Raw genomic sequence first — 23,536 nt, 5'->3', positions numbered from 1 at the left:
GTCACTTTGGCGACTTCTACCCTTGGGGGTATGATTCCTAGCTCCTGTAGACATACTCACATTAGCTCTCACTGATAGTGTGCCAAAACAGTCGCTGTATTTACAGTACTGAAATACTGTACACAGTAGCACAAGCATTGGCGGCAGGGACTATCGACCCTAAATATGTACCCACAGGGCCCCAGCAGGTTTGCACAGAGGGCAACTCGCGGCAGCCCATGCTACCATGGCTACACTATTATTTTTAGCGCATGAACTCAGTGGGAGCTAGCATCGGTGTATCTCCATGAGTTAGGAACCACAGCCCTGGCTCCAGGCATAGACATCGCCTTTCTTGAAGGGAATGTAAAAAAGTCAGGGCAACTATACAGACTTTTGATTGTACTCAAAGTGAAGACACAGCATTAAGAAAGCAATTCAGGGAATTTACAGGTAGCACCACAAAACTACCCATTCACAATGTAGTATTTTAACAGGATAACATTTTTGGCTTTGCCTGAATAAAATCATGTCTAGCTTTCCCGCACGGAAAGAATAATTTTTTTAAATGTATCAATTTTTTCCCCTAAAAGCCATCAGATAGAAAGAACTTAAAAGGGCTATGACCTTTTCCTCTGTAAGAGAGAAATACTGTAAATTTCCCAGATCTAGAACATTAATAGATAAATGCTTTCCACCTGATTACTTCAGATTTTCAGGGAAGGCAAAGGTTGAAAGGCATGAGATTCTAATCTCATTTCCTGTGAAGTTGTATATTACCATTTATAGCACTTATCTGTTGAACTATGTACAATACGAAGGTGTGGAATGATTAGCTAATTCATTACTAAGGAAATATACCTGACCATTATGGTAAAAACAGTTTAAGTGTGCATTTTGTAAGGATGTTTTAGGGTCAAACTTTCATGTAGGAAAACACAGTATTTTTTATGCTGAATGTCATGGTTGTGAGAAAGTGCATAACAAGTCAACAAAAGCAGAATTAATAAAATAACCTTTCAGTTTACAAGACTCCGTCTCTGAATATTTGCTTCATAAAACTAGCCACAAGAAAAAAAAATGCAACAGCACCAGTGTAATCCAGAGATGCCAGAAGAGGTTATTAAAATAGTATTTATTCTGTGAACAAAAATTAAATGGAATTAGATCATTATTTCACTTCTTCTTTTTCCCTGTCCCTTTTGAACCATTCTGATTATCTCTTTTTTCAGTTGGGAAATTTCCATTGTTATTGTGGTGAACCTGCCACTCCCTTTCTAGTTGTTTCAGCATTTCTTGCGTAAGGAGTCCTTCACGCACTAGTCTGGCAGCAAGAGATCCTTGTCCGTGACTTTTCATATTCGACTGTACTTCAGCGGGTTTAGAGCCCAAAGCTTTAGATCGTCTTATTCTCTTCTGTCCTGGGACCTTTGTGGCACTTGAGAATTGATCTTCGTTTGCTGCTGGAAGATCTTCCAAGTTCAACATCCTGTCATTAACTTCAGTTCTCTGAAGAGGAAAGTCATCTGGCACAGCGATAGCACCAGAAACAGAAGTAGCTTCTGAAGCTCTGATAAGCCTTGTAATGCTGCGCACGCCAATTTGTATAATGTTGTCTAGTTCTTTTTGGATGTCCCGTACGAGGCTGGCATCTGGGAACATGTCCATAAATCGGTAACTAAAAGAAAAAAATGTTTTAAATTTGCCAATACAAGAACTGTTGTAGGTCAATGGAGTAAGTAGAGATCAAGTTGCTGTCTTACTATTATGTGGTATATAAGAGACCGCCTATCCACTCCCACCCATATGCCTCTTCTTTGTGTATCATATTACACATTGCCTCATCATCAGAGCGGATCTTGACAGTACAACTGTTGCATCTGCTCAGGTTGTACAATCAGTAGGTTCCACAGAGATCTGTTTAACTGTCTATGTGGCATTCTCCCATCTAGTGCTAAATTTGCACCAACATAAAAACATGGCTTCCATTTGTCCATGAGCTGCAAATATACTAGAAAACCAAAATAAAGCTTAAGTTTCAGTTTCAATACCTTAACCACAGATAGAGGTCAAACACATCATGAACAGCCTCAAGGTGTACAAGATCCTTGATGTTCTTGGGTGGGACCAGTGGCCAGTTAGTGTGCCGGCATATCCAGTCAAATGTCAGAGGCTCATTTCTACTAAACTGCCTCGCAAACTGGAAAATAAACAGATTCAACAAGGTCTTGTACAAGTCTGTTAGCAAGAACTGAGTATTTTTACAACATATTAATTCATTAAACCATTTCAAATGTCCATCCCAAAGCCTCAGAAACAGACTGTATTAGCATGAGTTACAAGTGCAACAACTTTTTGTTAAACTATACCCTCTGTATAGGTGTTTTTATATTGTAGAGAGGATATAGTGTAATAACAGAAAGTCATAATACTGGCAAATACAAAAAAAAAATTATTAACCTGCTCTGTAGTTGTTCTTTGAGATATGTTGTACATGTCCACTGCACTTTGGTGTGTGTGTGTGTGTGTGTGTGTAACCCCCACACCTTCTAGGTGTGGTGTTCTGTCCCATCTAGTGGCACCGAGACCGCTTAAAGAGAGAGAGTTAAATGAGTCTGCTTTTAGCTTGTGCGGTAGAGGCCCATGCACTAAGCTCCAGAGGTCCCAGGTTTGATCCCGCTCGCCGATGACCAGGGTCTGTCGGCGTTACACGTGCACACTGCACTAGCGTCACAGATTTTTCCCTTGGTGGTACCCTTTGGGGTGCCGCATGCACCCTCTGCTGCCTTGTGGTGCTGAGCAATGACAAAAGGGTAGAGCTGCCCCCCAAACCCTCCCATTTCCTTCTTACTGGACAGACTCTGAGATAAAATGGCAGGAGGGTGGGTCACAGAATGAACATGTGTAACACATTTCAAAGAACACCAGGTTAGTTTTTTCTTCAAGTGATTGCACTTGTCCATTCCACTTCAGGTGACTCTCAACCAATTCAATCTGAAGGTTAAACTCCTGAGGCGTTTAACCATGGAGCATCCAAACTGTAAGATGAAGAGCCTTGGGTTTGGGGTGAAGGAGACCATGATCCTGGGTAATCAAATCTGGATCTGTTTTTTATGTCAATGGAGCCCTAGTTGAAAGGGACAGTAGAGTGGAAAAGCAATGCTGGAGATCGCGCCGGTGCAACAAGGGTCACGTGAGCATGATCCTATCTGATTTTTTAACACCACTCTGGGAAAGAGTAGAACCAGAGGGTAAGCATACATGAGGTTGTCTTTCCAAGGCAACAGGAAAGAATCTGTCAGAAACCCTGGACTGTGACCTGTTCTTGAACAAAACTGATGACACTTCCTGTTGTACCAGACTGCAAACAACTCTATGTGGAGAACTCCCCAGACAAAGAGACTACTCATGGTGACTGGTGAAAGATCTGCTCAGCTGATCTGCCAGACTGTTCTGGACACCTTGAAGGTCAGAGAGTTTGATGCGGATCAAGCTGGCAATAAAAAACTCCCAAAACAGTATTGCCTCTTGGCGTAGAAGTGTCAAGTTGGTCCTTATGTGTCTGTTCACGTAGAGCATTGCTGCTGTGTTGTCCACAAGAACTAGCAAAATCCTTCCCTTAATGTGGGGAGAATAGCGTGACAAGCTAGATGAATAGCTCTCAACTATCTTACATTTATGTGGAGAGCTAAATCCTGGACAGATCAACCTTGTGTCTGCAGAATTCCCAGGTGGACTCCCCAACCTAAAGCAGAAGCATCTGTAACCAGAGTCAAAGTAGGTTGTAGGGAACAAAAAGGAACTCCCACACATAGATTGATTGGTCCATCCATCAGTCCAAAGAGTAAGACTTCTTTGAACACTTGAACTAACATGTCCAGTGGATGACAAATTGGGAAGTACACCAAGCTCAGTCAGCCCTGCACCTTCCTGAGAGGAAGTCTAGCATGCCAAGCCACGTAAATACAAGAAGCCATGTGCCCCAGAAGCGTGAGACAGTTCCATGCTGCCATGGCAGAATGGGCTTTCAGATCTAACAAAATGCAGACATTGTCTGGAATCTGCTTTGCAAGAGGAACACCCTGGTTTCTGGAGAATCCAAGACTGCTCCTATAAATTCTATTCTCTGAACAGGTCAAAGGATTGACTTTTCCTCATTTATCAGCACCACCTCACTCTTGGATCAGCCTGTCACCAGCTAATCATCCAGATATGGAAACACTTGTACTCCTGATTTCCTGTGGAATGCAGCCATCATTGCCATGCCACGCCACGCTTTGTAAAGACAGGTGGGGCCACAGTCAGGCCAAATGGTAGGGACTGCAAGCTGATAGTGGGATTGCTTGACCATAAATCTGAGGAATCTCCTGGGGCTTTGATATATTGCCACACTGAAATACACTCGAAGTCGAGGGCAGCGTACCAGTCGCCAAGATCCAGACAGGGGATAATGGAAGCTGAAGTGACCATGTGAAAATTGATTTTCCTTATATATTTCATTAGCTCTCACAGGTCTAGCATGGACCTGAGACTTCCTTTTTCCTTTGGAATCAGAAAGCAGCATGAATAAAATCCCTTTCCTCTGTGTAAAGGAGGAACTTCCTCTATGACTCCCGACTGAAGGAGAGACTGTACCTCCCAAAGGAGAATTTCCTCTTGAGAGAGGTCCCTGAAAAGGGATGGGGAATGAGGCTGGGAACGAGGTAGAAATAAAGTGAAGGATGGATCCCAATTCCATCTTGTTTAAGATCCACTAGTCTGTAGTGATATAGGTTCAAGCACTTAGGAAGTGGGATAGCCTGTTGGAAAAATAAACGGGGTTTGAGAATATAGCAAAACTCCTTATATGCTGTGCTTCCCAAGATTGTCAAACTGACTGTTTGGTGTTCCCAGGCTGTCTGGACAAGCTCGCAGTGGATGAAAAAAGAAGAGGTGGTGGTGTTCTCCACCTGTAACTTTTCCCTTTTCTCCTAGTCTGGTGCTGACAAGGCATAAAGGAAGGATAACGGTAGGACTGCTGCGGGGGAAACTGCTGCTTCTTTTGGAAGAGGAGTGTAAATACCCAAAGGCTTCAGCATAGCCCTAGAGCCTTTAAGGCTGTGAAACTTGTCATCTCCTTGCTGCGAAGAGAGTGCTGGTCCCTCCTGAGGAAGGCCTAATGACTGGATCCATGAACATTTAATGCATTATTATGGCTGATTAATCTAGCAGTAGATGAATTCTAGCAGTAGAATCTGGAGCATTCTATGCAACCTGAAGCAAGGCCCTGGCTACCTTGTCCACTATTGCAAAAAACTCTCGTCCGGCCTCCTCTGGCAACTTGTCTGTAAATTTTAAATATATGTCCCAGAGGGAGAAAACCAATGCCCCAGCAATATTCATTGATTAGAAATCCGGAGTTGCAGGCCAGCTGTAGAATAAACTTTTCTCCTAAAAAGAGTTTCTTCGCATCCTTTGATTTTGAGGTAGACTCCTACTGACCCGGGCGCGAGGAGACGCAATACCTCCATTCAGTCCTTTTAGCTGTGGGAGACAGGGAATATAGTGTTTGTCACGCTATTTTTGTGGGCTCCAAAATAGTCTCATTTATGAGAAATGTCACTTGACAAGACCCCACAGATCCCAAAATATCAACCAGCCAATCTATGTGAGCTCTACTTCCACCTGTATGTCTGTGGTGGAAGCCATCCTCTCGAGGATGTCCTGACGTAATTGTCAGGAGGAGATGAGGAAACACTGACCACTGCTGCCTCAGCTGGTGGTGATGAGGAAGAACCTAAGGCTGGCTGAGGTGTTACTTCCGGAAATTTCTCTAAAGGGAGATTAACTGGGGCAGATTGCTCATGTTTGGGAGCTCATTACTGGGAAAGACTTCTTGCAGTTCTTGATGTGAAGCTTCATAACGCTTACTGGAGGATGTAGAGGAAGGTGAGTGAGGAGAGGATCTGGAGGTAGGCAGAAACCGCCACAGGTTTCAATATGGCGGTTGATATGGCACCAGAGCCCAATTTTTCCCCTGCCAAGGCTCCCTACCGACCAACCAATGTGGAGCATCTGCTGGACACCAGAGATGAAAACCCCTTGGAGAAGAGTGATGGCTTATGTAATGCAGTTGACACACAAGATCCAACTTCCAATTCAGAGAATGAACCCGTGCAGTTCGAGCAGGAAGGTGCAGTATCTCTTGGTGCCAGGGAGCAGTGCCCGGAGACTGGAAAGGATGGCACCAGAGAAATCATAGCCTGTTTACCCTTTAACAGCACCATATGAGGTGGTACCAGAGTGTCAAGAGGTGCCTGTGGTATCAGGTGCTAAACTCGAGAGGCGGGCAAGTGCTCCTTGGTGACTGCCAGTACTGGGGGAAGTGTCAACTGAAGCTCCAGCAAAGCCAGCACTGACAGACTTAGCAGATTGCATGCCGCAGCATATGCCTCAGGTGCTAATGGCATCAGGAGAGTCTTTTGCTGCTGCTGAGCCAAAGAGAATGGCACCACAGGATGGTGCTTCCCTAGATGTTGATCTCAATGGCACCAGTACCAGTGCCGAGTCAACGACCATGCCTGAGCCTCCATATGCACCGGACAGCACCTCGGCACTGAGCATGCTCTATCTTGCTTCACAGCTTGACTGCTGAACATCAGTGCCAGGGATCTCCTCAATGACATTTGGCAGTGTTTCTTCTTTAGTATCAGAGAAGTAGATCAGCATTGACACTCTGTCATGATAGGAGGAGCACTCCCAACCAAAGTAAAGATGCTCAGAGCTCACTTCAAGTGGGAAGTTTCCAAGGGGGGGAGAAGGGTGCCTCCACAAGATGCTTTAGTCTGACCTCCCCGTCTGTTTTAGTTCTGGGCTTAAAGTCCCTAAAAATTTGGCACCTGCCACTGATGTGAGCTTCTCCGAAGCACTTTAGGCACATGGAAGTGCGGGTCACTGACCAGCCTCGGCTTTTTGCATTCATGGCAACGTTTGAAGCCCGGGGACCAAGACATGCCCCAGCACCAGGTATCTGTATGCAGAACCAGTGGGAACTGAAGCATAAACTAAGTATGCTAGTAAAAGGAAAAAAAGTGTAGTGTTCTAGCGGTAATTCTATAAGAATAACAAGTACTAGCTATATACAATCGAAAACATTTAGAAAGAGGAAACACTTGCGGTTACAAGGTAGCACGCTCCGACAGCCATCACAGATGGAAGACGGAACTTACGGGGGCTGGGGCAGCTCTGCCCTTTATATCATCGCACAGGAGCATGACGAAGAAAAGGGCACATAAGCTGCCCTGACAGGTAGCGCAGAGGGAAAAATCTCTGACACTAGTGCACTGGGTGTGCACACACCCAAAGTGGAACGGACAGGTGCAATTCCTCGAAGAACTAACATTCTGTCTATGACAGAGTACCATGTCGAATGAAGTCTGACTAGCCAGGCAATACTGCTTTTGTGATCTCAGTCTATTCATTGAGTTAAGAACAAGCATCTGTTATTAGAGACTAAGGAACAGAAGTATCAGAACAACTAAGTGTGAGGGTTTCACAGCTATTGTATTTTAATAAGTGATCTAAAGTTTGTATGCACATATTTCAAACATTTTACTTTATGCAGCTCAGAATTCTCTTCAACTACCACACATTTTTTACATAACTATTCAACCCAAGAGCCATCTCTCCCCTTCTGTGCCTCATTAAAACAATTTGTTAAGGGCCATACACACAACTAAGAAGTATGGGGCTATCCAGAAAATGAGAGCAGACTTTTATGGCTTGATGATCTCCTCCCTAGCATGGTCAGCTGGGCTTTGCCCATTGTCTTTGATCTATCAGCAGCCAGCTCGTTTTGTTGAATCCTAACAATGCTTCTCTTATTTCAGATTATTTTTTCTAGGTTGAGGAAGTGATGTTGGATACCCATTCCCTGATGTAACAAGGACACTATTCTCAGCTTTAAATTAAAAAAAAAGATTTTTGTTGTTTTTTTAAATAGAAATTAACCACGGACACTGGGGAATCTTAGCTGTTTTGCCAGCAGACAATTCAATCACAAAAGTTATGGCCTAAATTTTCAAAAGTGATTAGTGATTTTAGGTGCCCAATTTCAGACATTGGGCAGGAGCCTGATTTTCAGAGGGGGAGAGCTAAGCATTTTCTAAAGATCTGGCCCTTTTTAGTAGCTTAAATGAGGCACTCAGAATTTGAGAAAAGTAAAATCACTAGCCATTTTGTAAAATATAGATCTGTATTTTCACACAAATAAGAGACTTCTCATTGCACTGATATGCAGCAAAAATGTTTATGTTTACTTCTATTTTATTCACAAATGGATGCTGAGAAAAATGAGTAACTAATAATGGCACCAGCTGGTTGCAGGCAAGCTATTGCTAGAAGGTGCTGTGCAAAGCTTAATGCCACATAACTCTGAGTACGTACATCATTCCTGACCTCTGCTAGTTAAGAAATTCCCATGGGGCAAGTTATGGGATTTGGGGATGTGAATAAAGGGAAAGTTTAGACAACTTTTTTTTTTAATTTACATCCAAAAGTGGAAGCTGGGTTTCAAACGTGAAAAGATAATGCATTTGCAAAACTTTATCTGAACAGTTAATAGAGGTTGTATTCTTTACAAATTCAACAGCTAGTTTGTATTTCTACTTCCACGTGAGCTTTTTAAAATGCACTTGGAAACTGCCAATTTGGAAACTGCACACATATTTGCTTAAGACTGATCTAGTCAATTATAAATACTGTACATTTGAAGAACTTACCTTTAGCAAAGAGGTGCAGACAAAAGGCTGTTTTTTGTTGATGGGTGCTGTGCAGAACACATACCTTACTCTTAAATTTAGCGGAATGTGCTGAATCATATCTGCTAGAAATTTAAAGTCATCAACATTGCAGACAAAATAGAGCCCATCCACTTGTGAGAGGCTCACAAAGATATCCTGTTCAGAAAAAGTTAAAATACTGTTAATAGTTGAAGTTCAGGTAAAGATTATCACAAATGATGGTTGCCAACTTTCATACTGACATGCTAAAAAACAAATCATTTTTGTATAGGTTGTGTTTGTTCTCTCCCTACATGATTTCCTTTAAAAATTACATCTGTAATGCAGATTCCGTAGCAGTACAGAGGGTATGTGACAAAAAAGTAAAACAACTTCTTCTTAAATATATAATATAGTAGGATAGGAGCATACATAAGCCACATAGTATGATCTCATAAAGTCAGTTATTTCTACTTTAAACTGTTGTAAATTTGTGTCACCAGCATAACACAAGGTAGATTTCTTTTTATTTTAGTAGATAATTCAACCATTAAATTATTATAAAGTTGGCTTTAGGATTTTTGAGATTACAGGAAAAAGTAGTGAGAAAACAGATAAACTAAAATGGTGCAGGAGTTGAGATCGAAGAGTATAAAGACAAACAGCTATTCCTCCCCACTTGTGCTTGAAACAAACAAACAAAAAGTCTAATCTTGAATATAAGTGTCCACAGCATTAGTTCTTACCGGTATGGACATTATCAGTAAAGATACATGTAATCACGGATCTGTGTGCTTGGCTGGATATGTATCATACAGCAAAATTTTAAATAAGGCATTTAATTAGACTTTGAAAGGAAAAAAATAGTTACAAGATTATTTGTATACTTGGATACTAGCTTTGAGGTTTTAGAAAGCAGAAGCATAAACACTTGCTGCTATTCTATCAGCATGAGTTTTACATGAGGCCTCCATTTGGACAGCACGAAACTCTCTTTTTCATAATAGGTTAACTTTGTACATTTTGGTTAGCTAACTTAGTATTCGCTGTTAACTTTAGTGGACTCTCAAGACACTCAGGAAATCTGTGTGAACGGTTGTAAAATTCTGGTAATCTGTTTAGAAGATTAAATCTCCATGGTCCTTTTTTTGTTTGGTTGTTTTAAAACACAGGATTAAAAGTTTATTTCTAAATAAACTTCTATGAGCACTACAGTGAATTCACTAGTAAGATGGAACAAATCCAAAAAAACAAGTAATGATGGGATTGAGTGGCTGCTATAGAATCCAGATGTCCAAACTTTAGTGAAGACACTGCCTCAGACAGTACACAAGATCAGAAGAAGAAAAATCTAAAGTGACATAAAAAAAGCAAAATTTTAGATGACTAGCTTAGTTTTGAACAATTTCACAAGAAGCAGTTCCCAAAACTATTTATTTTTGCTTCAATATCTGAGTGCATGTCTCCAACTTCAGACCAAAAAATATACTTCCAAAATACCAAAACAAGTGAACAGCAGTGGCTGCACCACCAAATGCTCTTAAAAACAAAACAAGATTACCTGGAGACTTCCAGGTCATTAGTGACACAAAAGGTTACAATGAGCATTCTGAGTGCATCAGTTGTCACTATACTGGTAACCCAAAATGTCTAATTGCTTAATAAAAAACCCACAAAGCAGCATCTTGGCTTTTTAATTACATTGCATTGCAGTAAAGTAGTAATTATAAGGTAACATTTATGTGATTTTAAAAATGAAAGCTCATGTTTCTATAGATTTAATCATTCTTACCATTAGATTTGATAGAGTAGCATCAGGGAGATGGTATGCAAACATTTCTATCTGCTCAGCAGTAGGATGCAGGCCAGCTGTCTAAGGAAAAAGAAGAACTAATGAACATTGCTTTTTAACAAAGAAAACCTTTGAAAATAACTGTATCTGAAAAAGCAAAATCCAGCAGAATAACATGCAAGAAATCACTGTACCCCATGGAATCCACCACAATGAACAACCATCCTGAACTTTTAAGAACCAAAATGAAAACAAAGCTCAAGAAGAGAAAGTCTAGAAGAGCAGCTGCAGTATGTGAGTGAGAGACTTCACGAGTTTTATGAAACCTGCAAATGCCCCAGGCATGACGGCACTGTACAATTCAATTTTCTTACTCAGATTCAACAGTGTACAGTGAAGAATACTGGATCACAAAATACCAAGGCAGCTCCAGCACACTTTGGTGAGATCAGAACATTTAAAACTCTTACCTCTATAGGAGGCACAGACCTATTCAAAATTTCTTTCAGCAGTACGAGGTCATCACGATACATTGTAGTGACTTCCCCTTCCTTGAACACAGAGCTAAATCTTCCAGCTCTGCCTGAAATTTGTAGAGCCTGAGATGTTGTAATTGCATCCATTTCCTTCTCTCCCTTTTCATTGATACTTGGCTTTATTAGAGAATTAAAAATGATTCTCTTTATACTCCTGAAACATTTAAACAAAGACAGACAGAAAATCATTGACTACTTTCTCTTACAGAGAAAAAGTAGGTGAGGTAATATCTTTTATTGGACCAGCTTCTGCGGGTGAAAGAGTTGGTCCACTTCACCCATCTTGTGTCTCTAATACCCTGGTGCCGAAAACTACACTGCATACTTTCTCTTCAGTCATGCAAGTTATTTCCATAGAGCTAATTGCTGCAGAGGAAGGAGTTCCTTTTTCCTATCAAGGTCCCTTCTTTTCACAAAGCAGGTAGGTCTTCAGATTACAGATGTTATTTTAATATGGATTTACTGTTCAAAGTTGCCAGACTGAAGACATTGGAAACAGAAGGCCTTTCTTTAGACTTATCAGTCCTGTTTAAGAAGGAATACCCAGAGTAATTAGATATCCACTGATTCAGTCCTTTGCAATCTCAGCAGAGTCCAATGGTGACCACATCACAAAAAGATATGGCAACATCTGGGACCTGACTAAGACCACTAAGATTTCTCATCAGAGAACAAGAACTTAATCCTGTGTGGAGCTGAGCACTCTCAAATGCCACTGAATTGAAGATGCTCAGTGCCACAAAGGATGCAGTCTAAATGAGCAGTTTAACTGTTGTGATCATTTTCAGTATCTAGAAAGTATAGCTCTTCCCAGTTAGGTCAGCCACCACTTAATTCCAGTGAGGACACATATACACACACACATACTGGGTACTGTACATAAAGGGTTTTTATCCACGTTAAGCAAACTGTGAAAGACTGAGGAAACCCAGCACACTTGTCTCACTGAAAAATAAGCCTTAGCCTGTTCAGAGTACTTACAAATTAAGCCCCATTCCAATGGCATCTGTAGCAACTAGAATTTTACATGGATCATCAGGGTCATTGAATTTCTTTGCCTGGGTAAGCTTTGTCCCTAGAACAGAATCAATCATAAGTACATTTTCTGTAACAGACTTTACCCACCAAAAGTGGTTATACAAAAAAGATTGCGTGCTCTTACATGTCACTTAACAAAAGCATAACAGGTTGAAGAAACAGGAATGTTAATTTTTGCAAGTGTTCCCAGAAAGATGGATGGGTGTCATTTTAAATAAATCAAAATAAAATAAAAGTTACTGTTGGAGGAACAAAAGTAAGATTACACAGCTGATAAAGATTTAACTCCAACATTACAATACAAGACAAAGAAAATTTGCTCAGTGTTGTCTTAATTCAATATCTAGATACAGAACTTGAAAAATGTAAAGTCTCTTGATTAAATACTTTTCATATGGTAGCAGCAATAAACAGAGCCTTCTCTTTAAAAGAGAGACAAAGCTAGTATCTTACCAGGTGGGAGACTGCCATATATGACAGCACATTCTAATCCTCGGGCTTCAATCTGCCGACTCACAGAATAAATATCGTTCTTACTGAAACAGACAATGCAGTCACCAGGACGGAGGTTATCTAAAGATTCTAGTGCATAATCCAGCACGGTAATAGGGGTAAGCCTCTTGTAGTTTCTGACCTAGGATTAAACAGCAGTTTTGTCAAGGCAAAACACAAAAATCCTTTCAAAATTTATAATTACTATGGAAATTTAACTTCATATGACAAGTCAATCAAAGCTTTAAGATTATACTGTGCCTCACAATCCCAACGAGAGAAGTACTAGGAGAAAATGTGTCATCCCCTTCTGCCTTCCAAATAATAATGAACATTCTTACGAGCATTTCCAAACTGACCTTTTCAGGAGACAGAAAAGGAACCACTTCTATTTTTAAATTCGATTCCACTGCAGACATATACAATGTAAGTAAAACTATACTAATACTAGGGAGAAAACACTGTGCTCTCCAATATGGGAGTTCTGCAGGCAAAATGCTTTCAGAATCAGGACCTACATTTGTAAAATGTCCCTTGCATCGGTAGCTAACCCGAGTTATCTGTTTTTCTTTTTATAGCTTTTTTCCTTGGCATATGTTAACCCTTTTACCATTTTAAAAACTCTTCCACCGATTTTAGATTTTTTAAGAACTAACTAACAATAAAGTGACCTGAGCAAAAAGGTGGGCATCGTGACCTCTAGGAAAAATGGACATGTAAAGGAGGCCTCAGCATAGATCTAGCACTCTCTCTGGATAAGTCAGTAGAAATTTTAAGATCCATTGTTCTCTTGGTAAGGGCAATAATATTTTTGCTAAAAAAGGTTTATTTTACAACATCTTTAAGAAACCCCCTTTTGATTCAGTAGGCTTACATAGCCAACATGTCAAACACAAGCTCTGACTTCTGTAGCTTTGATCAGTATTTTCTCAAATGAGGGATATAGTAGACACCTGCAATATTTTAGATAGTTTAGTAGATAGTAAAGTGTATACAACTTTATAGCCACTGGACAGGGGAGAAAAAGGAGACAGTATAAGATCTACCTCCACTTCCTCTCCTGTAGAATACATGAGCTCTGTCACCAAGTCAATAGCAGCAGCTTCTCCACAAATGTGAACTTCTTCTGCACTGAGTCCTGAAAAAAAATGCAGTGAGATAAAGTGTTAAAATATACATGTTCACACAAACCAGCAATACTGAGAGCTGACAGAGGTGGTCACAAAAAAAAAAAAAAATCCTGCCTACTGAAGATGTCAATAAAGGATGGGATTTCTTTCCTTGTTGATTTTTCCTTCCTACATATTTATAGTCACTGTAGCTTTTGCTTGTGCCTTTGCCTAAACCACCACTATATACACTGCTAAGTTTCAATGGAGCAATTCTTGACCTTACCAACTATTATATAATGTCAAATCATCCATCTGATAACTATCTTAAAAGTTAATATTCTGCTTACACCCTCTTGGTGCCTTGCCATCATCTTCGTATTTGCCCAACGTGGGAACACATATCTAAGGTTTGACTGCTTCACTTGTAAAAAGAAAAATGAAACTAACTCTTCTACTCTAACTTCTCAAAATTTCCTCAAATATGGAAAAGTTACAGTTTCCTTTTTACACTCTAACTCTAAATTGGGGAGGGGGGAGAAGGGAGAGGAATGTTTTGTTTTTTTAATCATTTTGCTAAATTCAGCGGTGAAAGAAAGGGGAGAGAAAAACCCCAAAATCTGAGATTTCCAGTTTCTGAAGACAAAAAAAATTCAAACGTTCCAACTGAAAAAAATATACAATTGAAAACACTTGCCTGCAAGAAATTTGGTTTATAATTAAACCCACTTTTTTTTTTTTTTTTTTTGTGGGGGGGGGGGGGGGGGGGGGGATAATCAGCCAAGTCTAAAATTAAAAAGATTATAGAAATGTGTATTATTTGCCAAGTTAGCACACATTTAACACTAAATTTTAAATTAAAATTCTGCTGGATTACCTATAACTGCAATGTTTCAACCTACAAAAGTATAATAAGTAGGTTATATGATAAAATGAGGCTTCTCTACTAATCAAGCAGGTAAACAAACAAACGCATTCAACATAATTAGTGGTAAGTTTAACACACTTGGTTATTAAATGTAAAATGGCTCAGTTTCAACACTGATGGGCATACCTAAAAGTGCTCTGGTCCAGGCCCATCCTCTAGCCGGATCTTTGATCATCTGAATTTCATCAATGACAGCCACTTCATCTTAAAAACAAGAAAATTAAGATACTAGGTGAAGAGCACCTAGATGGCACGACTACATATGAAGGAACATTTCCAAGAAGCACAATACAAAATAACTGAAGTTATTTCCTACAAGAATTATTCAAATTCAATCTCTTCTGCGTTCCAAGATTGCTCCGAGAGTATCCAGATTTAATAACTCTCAGATGACAGTGCTTAGCAGAGGTCAGAAATTGCTAAGTTAAAAATAAGAATACATACAGCACTTGCAAGACTAGAATGAATTGCTTAAGTTTAACCTCTTACAGGGTGTAAGATAAATATGAAATTAAAGAATTAGACTTAGCTTACGTTTGGTTAAGAAAATGTGTGTGTACTGTAAAGAAACACCCTGCCTAGCAAGTTGAAGGAAGGCCTTGAAAATAATAAGCGGTAAGGCCAGAAGGAATAAAGTAGGGAAGATGTCTGTTTAAAGAATAACTAATGAGGTAACAGGACATTTCTAAAAAGAATGCCTCTGACCGACAGGGGTGACTGCAGGTGGTTTTAAATAAAACACAGACAAACTGTCTTTAAATGAGCCAACACGACCCTTCGCCAACCCACAAACCAGTGTTAAAACCTGTGTGAACTAAGGTGCAATGGGAAAATTGTTGGACAGCAAGGAGGGGAGGAAAGGCCTTGAGAAGTAAGGAGGTTGTAAATCTTATCTGGATTAAGACTGGAAATAAAGGTGAATTGTCTCATATTGCTTTTTAGCTGAAGTCAATAATTGGCAATGACATCACTTACTTGTTAAAGGATATAAAAGGTAAACTCTTAAAGGGTTCATTGCTAATACCTGCCTGACCACACTGGAACTGATGTATTTTGGTCTAAGCACCCCTGGGTTTAACAGCCTGTTTGTAAGTATCTTGATCAAATTCTTATAAACGTTTTGTCACTTTTTGGATGTAGTAAATTGGCTAAAAAGCCTAACTAATAAGCATCTTTAGAGCAATTGTATAAGTTTGGCCTTTGGATTTAATAAAGGAATTTATGGTTAAATTAGTGTTTCATAGTTTTCCATATTAATAATTTCAACACAGGGGTGTAAGCATCATTGCATATAAAAAACCGCATGTATATGAAGAAAATAACCATGTATACATACAAGGCACAGTAACACTGCACATCTCAATAGTGCAAGCAACATGGGTTGCTTGTCTGCCTTCTGGATCAACAAGAACACGCTCTTCTCCTGTTACCAAGTCACATGGCACACTCTAAAAGAATTAAAGTTGAAGTTAAATTACTCTCTTAAAAACAGAATTAGAATATTTCCCAAAGGGAAAAAAAAATTGGAAATTGGGACAGAATATACCCCTGTATTTACACCCTACAAACTAATGTAATAATCTTTGCAAAGGGCATATCTTGTAAGGTAGCATTTGAAAACCTCAGTCTGGGCCACAGATCTGTCCTAGACAAAGGAATGCATGCTCTGCTTAATTTACATTGAAGCAGTAAACAGAGTCAAAACAGGAAGGGAAACAAAGAAAGCTCAAACAGGTGAGAAAAAGCCAACAGGGAACATCCTTTCACATAAATTCTTTGCCTCCTCATGCCCAGCTGGAAACGTTTTTCAAGAGAGGGACTGAAACTGTAAAAATAAGGGACAAATGCCCTAAAGCACCACCCCCTCTCTCCCTGCCCATGGCATTCACAGCACCTCACACAACAAAGAAAGCATTCGGTGGACTCTCGGGTGGGGCCCTGATCTACAGGGTTTGGTCAGTAACATTGCTGAAACCACGTGGTGAGAAACTTAAACTATATCAGTGAAGTGAAGTTTGGTATTAGTAAATATCTTACCTATATTTTTCTTGTAACCATTTCTGACTTTTATGCCTCATTACTTGTAACTCACTTAAAATCGCTTTGTAGTTAATAAACTTGTTTTACTGTTATCTAATCCAGTGTGTTTAATTTAAAGTGTCTGAATACTATTTCAGATAATAAGATGGCACATTGTTCCTTTTAAAGAATAACAGATTTAAAATACTTTGTACTGTCCAGGAGAGGGCTGAGCAGTACTGGACATACATTTCTGGGGGGAAATCTGGGATTGGAGGCATGTTGGGGTCACCATGCGTATAACCAAGGCTGGTGAAAGCCAGAGTGTAACCCAAGTGTGGCTGGCTGGTTGCACTTACACAGTGACATGCAGTGTGGTTTGCATGCTGGACAACTGCGAGCGACCCAGGTGGGAGCTCCTTTTGCAAGGCTTTGTAAGTTAACAAAGGTTGCCAGGCAGGGGTGACAGACCTGTTCATATCTGAATTGTTCGCTGGTATGTCACAGAAATAAACCCAAGTATACTACATTCCTACATACGTGGTCAGATACAGCCCAATTTTGTTGACCTTCTAGACATGGAGGGGAGGAAGTTGAGGATACAATTTCTCTCTGATGGGTGGTTTTAAATTGTATCGATCATTGTCTATTGATTAAATGAGATGTGGTAGGACAAGGGAGCGGTGTAACGTGTCTTTCGGCTCAATTTTGTTGCAGTTCCTATGGTGCTGTGTTTTTAAAAGTCAATCAAAGTGACCGAAACTTTGGATAGGTGCCTTTTGGTATAGTTTCCTCTAAAACAAGTTATCTTAACAATATCTTTCTCCCTCCGACCCATCCCTGTGATCTAGTGGATTACCATCTCTGGTTTGATTTCTTTTAGAGTAGAGATAGATTTATCCTTGAGAAATCCCTGCCAAAAGTAATTTACAGAAGATAGACAATGGAGTACGGTAAATATTTTGTTCTATGTTCAATTACATTCTAATATGTGGAAGGCAACATTTAGAGACTACTAATTTCTGTAATCAGAAGCTCTTCCCCTGAACCCATTCCCCAGTTCCCGCAATGTAGTATCATTATGCTTTAACTGTGTATTTCTCCAGCCCCAGGAAGTATATGCTTTAATCATATTAGCAACAACATACAATATGCTGAGCACAAAGAATCCTCAATAGATTAAGGAAATTTTTCATGACAACTCCACTAACAAGGGGTGCACATGCATGCATTCCTACATACATACACAATATATGGTTTCAGATTACTTATTCAAAGGCAAATGTTTGGTCCTAGGGATTAGAATTTCATATTAATGTAAAATATATTAGAAATTAAAATGGTGAGAATTACAAAATCACTGTTGTTAAAGAATTAACCAAAACTCAGCATCTTTTACTGACAGATCACTACTACAGATTTATATGTAATTACTATATAAATATTGGTGATTTTAATACTTAGTCTTTTAAATTAATACTTTGTAATACCATTTCTATTTGCCTCTCTGCAACTTCTATGCAGCTGGAAACAGACTAGAGAAAAAGACCTACACAGATTTTGAAGGCAATCAGCAGGGCTAATGAAATCTTATTCAAGCCACCTAAAGCAACACCATAGCAATGCCCTTTAAATCAAAGCATTTGCTGCAAGTGGGTAAAACATTTTATTCAATGCCCACTAGTACTAATATAAACATTAAAACAGGAAGAGAGAATTTAGTAATACGCAGGGTAGCTACTTTGAATAGAAATGAAACTAGCTTAGCAAGTTGTTGTACAACAGGAATAAATAATTCTATATTATGTATTGACTAGAGAGCAATGCCCTCCCCTATTGACGTTCTAAGATGGATAAAACTCCACACCAAAAAGAAAGGAAATTCTGTAGACATGGTGTCCCTTGACACAAGTACTTCCTTGCAAATACATGCAACAAGCTCCTGGGACTGGTCCACCAATCTGGAGGGCTTTTAGCAGGGAGATGGACATAATGTGGCAGCTGGAAGGCAAGAAATGAACTTGCTACTACTTTTAGTTTTCATGGTTTAAAAACACTTCTCTAATTAAATCTAACACCTCTTTACATAGTGACCCAAGAAAGTGATTTATATAAAAATCAACTTTTCTTTCACGTTTCTATTTCTGTAATTTGCTAAATAAAATAATTTTTTTCATTAACGTAACCTGAATTAAGTGTTTTTTTCTGATATGTCAATCGGTGTTCATACCAACCTAACACTGCCCTTGTTTTCCCAAGGTCACAGTCCATAGACAGCTGCCTTAATACAAGGTCAAGGGGAACAGAGGCAGTCATCTCCACTCCCCAGACAGTCCTACAAGAAAGCTAGCAAAAGCCAATGTAAGCACAGGGGTGAACCAGTGACTGAAGGGCAATAGACTGCTACATGCATGAAGTTCTTTGGACACCATTTCTTCTCTTTCTGTGCATCATTAGTATTAATGCACACTGACAGTATCATAATTCAAGATTACATTTTAGCAGAGACTATTTCAAAGACTACCCTAAAAACTTACATTTATTAAAAGAAAATATTTTGTATAATGATATGAATGCATGTAAAGTTGAAGAGAAATTGCTTAAGTAACATACTGACAGCATCATTACTCTTTTGGAAGATCTCGTGGGCCAGCAGTTTTAATGGACCACAGTATATTCCTGATTTTGCTGCCAAGTATCTTTGGATAGCATGATGAGTTTTTCCACTATTTGTAGGGCCAGCATGAAAGACTATCTTCCTTTGAATAGCCCTGGCTTCTGGATACCTAAAACACAAAACAAAGACAAAAATAACTATAATCTATCATCCGGATACAGATTTGGGTGAAATCCCAAGTGAATTTGTGCTATTTGCCCATTTATTTTAAATTGTCATTTAATAAAACAAAAGACAGGGAGGAGATAGTTCTTAAACTCAATCAAGTACAAAGAGGTTTCAATATAATTCCAAAATATTAGTCGACCTCTTGACCATTTCAGAAGGTTTAAAGTCGAATATGTGAATACCGTTGTCAACAAATAATATTCTTACTATTATTGTCTTACTACTGCATTCTTTTTATTTCCTTTTTAGAGTTTTGACTTATTGTCTATTGAATAGAATATGAGTAAAAGACAGCTTTGTGTAGAGGTAGTTTCTATCAACAAGCTAAAATTGTTTAACAGGGGAGGAGAAAGAAAGAATGTCGGCTAATGGAACAGCAATCTCATAACTGAAGCCCTCTCATTTTAATTGTAATTCTTTGGCAAAGAACACTGATAGCAACAGACATCACATCAAATAAGTCTGCCTCCTGGCACAAGACGATTGTAAAAGTGATCTGATAGCCATGATTGAACTTTTATGTCATAAAGCCCAGGTCCACAGCATCTGCAAAACTGGTTATTCTTAGAAAAACAAGCCAATACCTGACTCTCCAGCAAATGTGTCATTTCATTAATCACCTGGATAATGGAGCAGAGAGCGTGCTTATAAAACTTGCAAATGACACCAAGCTTGAAGGGGTTGCAAGCACTTTGGAGAATGGGATGAGAATTCAAAACAAACTTGACTAATTAGAGAACTGGTCTGAATTCAACAAGAGGAAATTCAATAAAGACAAGGGCAAAGTACTTCACTTAGGAAGGAAAATCAAATGTACAACTACAAAATAGGGAATGACTGGCTAGGTCAGTGGCTCTCAAACTTTTTTACTGGTGACCCCTTTCACATAGCAAGCCTCTGAGTGCAACCCCCCTTATAAATTAAAAACACTTTTTTATATATTTAACACCATTATAAATGCTGGAGGCAAAGCGGGGTTTGGGGTGGATGTTGACAGCTCGCCACCCCCCAACTAATAATCTCACAACCCGCTGAGGGGTCCTGACCCCCATTTTGAGAACCCCTGGGCTAGGTGGTAATATGGCTGAAAAGGATCTGGGAGTTATAGCAAATCACAAATTGATTAAAAGTAAAAAACGCAGTGCTGCTGCGAAAAAGGCGAATATCATTCCACGGTGTATTAACGGGAGTGTTGTATGTAAGACACAGGAAGTAACTGTTCCACTCTACTTGGCGCTGCTGCCCAATTCTGGGCACCACACTTTAGCAAAGATGTGGACAAGTTGGGGAGAGTCAAGAAGAGAGCAAAAAAAATATAATAAAAAGGTCTGGAAAACTGGATATATGAGGAAACATTTAAAAAACCGGGCACGGGGGGGCAACAGTTTTCAAATATGTTCAGGGCTGCTATAAAGAGCATGGTGATCAATTGTTCTCCACAGCCACTGAAGACAGGACAAGAAGTAATGTGTTTAAGCTGCAGCAAGGAGATTTAGGTTAGGTATTAGTAAAAAATTTTTAACTATAAAGGATAGTTAAACTCAGGAATAGTCTTCCAAGGAAGGTTGTGGAATCCCTATCATTGGAAGTTTCTAAGAAAAGGTTCAACAAATACCTGTCAGGGACAGTCTAGGCTTATTTGATCCTGCCACAGTGCAGGAGGCTGCACTGGAGTTTTCAAGGTCCCTTTGGGCCTTATACTTCTATGATTCTATGTCACTATGACCCTTGATTTCAAGGTTCTGCACGTTTTTCTGAAATCATTACCCACCAAAGACTGGACAACCACAGACATGAGCCTGAGCTCCATCTTAGGTTTAGATATTACATAACAAAGCATTAACTACTAAACCGTACTGGACAAATCAAAACCTGTTACTCTTAGCTATACATTATTTCCAATTTGTATTGATACTAGTAGCCAGGTACGCACAGTATCAATTCTGATAACTAGCTATTACAACATCTTCCAGACAATGAAATTAGTATAGTCTTTAGCATGAAAACTGCTGTCACTGACAACAATAATATGAAAGTCTGACACTTAAAAACACTAACCAGTTGGGTGGCAATCTTAAGTCACTGATCTTGCGCAGATCATCCATACAGTCCAGCATAGGAAAGATCTGCTTAGCATGTCTCAGAAAAAACGGGAAGAGATCATCAACGTGACCTGGAAGACAAACACTTTTAACAAAGTTTGCTACTTCTAACGAATATGGGTTCATGAGATGGGTTTTTTGAAAAAAGGAAAAGTATAATAATAATATGGACTCATTAAGCCTATAATGCAATACAATCTAGTATTAAAAAAAACCACAAGAAAAGAAAATCTAACTTCAGTACAGTGACTTTGGCTATTCCACAGCATCTTACTGAAACTTGTTACAGAAGATTTCCAAAATAGGCAGATTTTTAGGATGATTTGTTTAGGCTAAACCAAATAAAAATTTTAATTTATTTTTGATGCTCTTCAATTATATGGTATGACTACCATCACTGAGTATTTTGTATTAAAATTAAGATGAGTTTGAAACTTTCATGTATAGATTTGTTAGGGGGTGAAGCTCATTCCTCAACTTGCTTTGACAAATATTTTATGTGCCACTGTATACTATTTTAGAAGCTTATGAAAATTTTAAAAGGATGCTAGCAAATATGTTGGGTCCATAATTTAAAGTACAGTAGGTTAAACTATATTTCAAGTATAGAGAACTTTTGTCACATTTAACACTTTAGAACTGCCATTTAAAAATAAAACACTACTGTTTTTGTAGAACATATACTAAAGTAGAGCTGTGTGCACTCCTGTGCTGCTTCTATAGCCATCAGCTAGCACCTCCTCTTCATAGGCACAGACATTATTAATTATGTTACAGAATGGAATTACCAGAACATGTATGCCAGTGTCAGTACTGACAACAACAACAAAACACACCAAAGAAACAAAGCAAAGGATCAAAAGTATACTCTCCAGCGTCTAAAAAAATCAAGAGAAAGTAAGCAATATTAAAACCAGTAATCCATCAGAATATTCTCCAACAGCCCCTTAAAGATCATAGAAGTTGTAAAGCTGTAACAGAAAAATATATGGAATGGAAAAAGTAAACATGGCCATCAAGTCTTTTTCTTTAAAATTTGTAACTTGCAAGGAATAGATACTTTTGAGGAAGGGATGTACTTCAGGATATGCAGCTTCATGGTGGTCTGGAGAGCAATAAGTGCTAAAGGGCCAGATCCCACAAAGTGAAGTACGCCTCCACTCCTTCCATTCCCTCTTCAGTGGGCTTCAAGGGCATTGAGCACCTCATAGATTCAGACCCAGTTTTCTTTATCCTTATACAAGCCAGAGTAGGAAGTAAAAATATTAACGAACTAAGTTTTATTTGAAAAGATGTTCTATATACTTGCCTGCACCACAACATATATCATTTAGAATAATGTGTACATCAGCACTCAGGAAACTGGACTCCATAATGTACTTTCTAAAGCTTATAAATGCTTGGTGAAAAAGACGAGCTGTGGAAGGAGGGGAAAAAATTTCACTGTTACATACAAAGTTTCACTTTGAAATACCCAACAGAACAAGCAAAATGTCAATTTAAATCAAGTTACTTAACTAGAAATAATATATTTTTCAAAATATATCTTATTCAGATCTTTTGTACACAAACATTCAGATTACAAAAGAAAAGCAAGCTACTCAGACAATAGGGTTTGCCTGTAACAGTTTTGCTAAAAACAGCTAAAAAATAAGGCAAAACCCAAGAGGACATATTTGTTTGATGTACGATGTGAGTGAGTTATTCTACTAGAAAGGAAAAAACACAAGAAAAAACATCCAGGTCATAACTTCATTTTAAAATATAGTTGGTGCCACAAATTACATTTTTCTTACCATCCAGTCCATTTTCTCCTCCCAGTCTCTGCATTTCTTTCCGCTTGTAAAACTTATTTAAGATTTTCAGGACTTCACCTGTAAGATAAAAATTTAGAATTTCTTAACTTAATTGACATGTCAGATTAACCTTTGCTCAAA

General features: G+C 39.0%; 1 protein-coding gene across 5 annotated transcripts in view; it reads right to left on the bottom strand.

Annotated features, from left to right (window-relative positions):
* Positions 1-1,079: 1,079 nt before the first annotated feature.
* The window catches only part of SUPV3L1 (Suv3 like RNA helicase), a 34,613-nt gene continuing 12,156 nt past the window's right edge, over positions 1,080-23,536 (bottom strand). For 3 of the 5 annotated variants that reach the window (XM_007054680.4, XM_037905878.2, XM_043550561.1), the window contains 14 exons: positions 23,396-23,473; positions 22,909-23,016; positions 21,556-21,670; positions 19,270-19,438; positions 15,970-16,081; positions 14,760-14,837; positions 13,643-13,734; positions 12,558-12,738; positions 12,048-12,141; positions 11,001-11,220; positions 10,531-10,611; positions 8,739-8,915; positions 2,031-2,179; positions 1,080-1,657 (listed from right to left, as the gene is read on the bottom strand). In XM_007054680.4, the coding sequence (XP_007054742.3) occupies positions 1,156-1,657; positions 2,031-2,179; positions 8,739-8,915; positions 10,531-10,611; positions 11,001-11,220; positions 12,048-12,141; positions 12,558-12,738; positions 13,643-13,734; positions 14,760-14,837; positions 15,970-16,081; positions 19,270-19,438; positions 21,556-21,670; positions 22,909-23,016; positions 23,396-23,473 (2,156 nt within the window). In that variant the 3' untranslated portion in view covers positions 1,080-1,155. Of the gene's footprint in view, positions 1,658-2,030; positions 2,180-8,738; positions 8,916-10,530; positions 10,612-11,000; positions 11,221-12,047; positions 12,142-12,557; positions 12,739-13,642; positions 13,735-14,759; positions 14,838-15,969; positions 16,082-19,265; positions 19,439-21,555; positions 21,671-22,908; positions 23,017-23,395; positions 23,474-23,536 lie in introns of those variants that run through there. The other 2 variants (XM_037905880.1, XM_037905879.1) reach the window with 2 other exon arrangements.

Source organism: Chelonia mydas, chromosome 7 (assembly GCF_015237465.2).
Source record: "Chelonia mydas isolate rCheMyd1 chromosome 7, rCheMyd1.pri.v2, whole genome shotgun sequence".
Taxonomy (NCBI): Eukaryota; Metazoa; Chordata; order Testudines; family Cheloniidae; genus Chelonia; species Chelonia mydas.
Note: the sequence above shows the minus strand (reverse complement) of the source record. Positions and strands in the feature narration are given on the sequence as shown.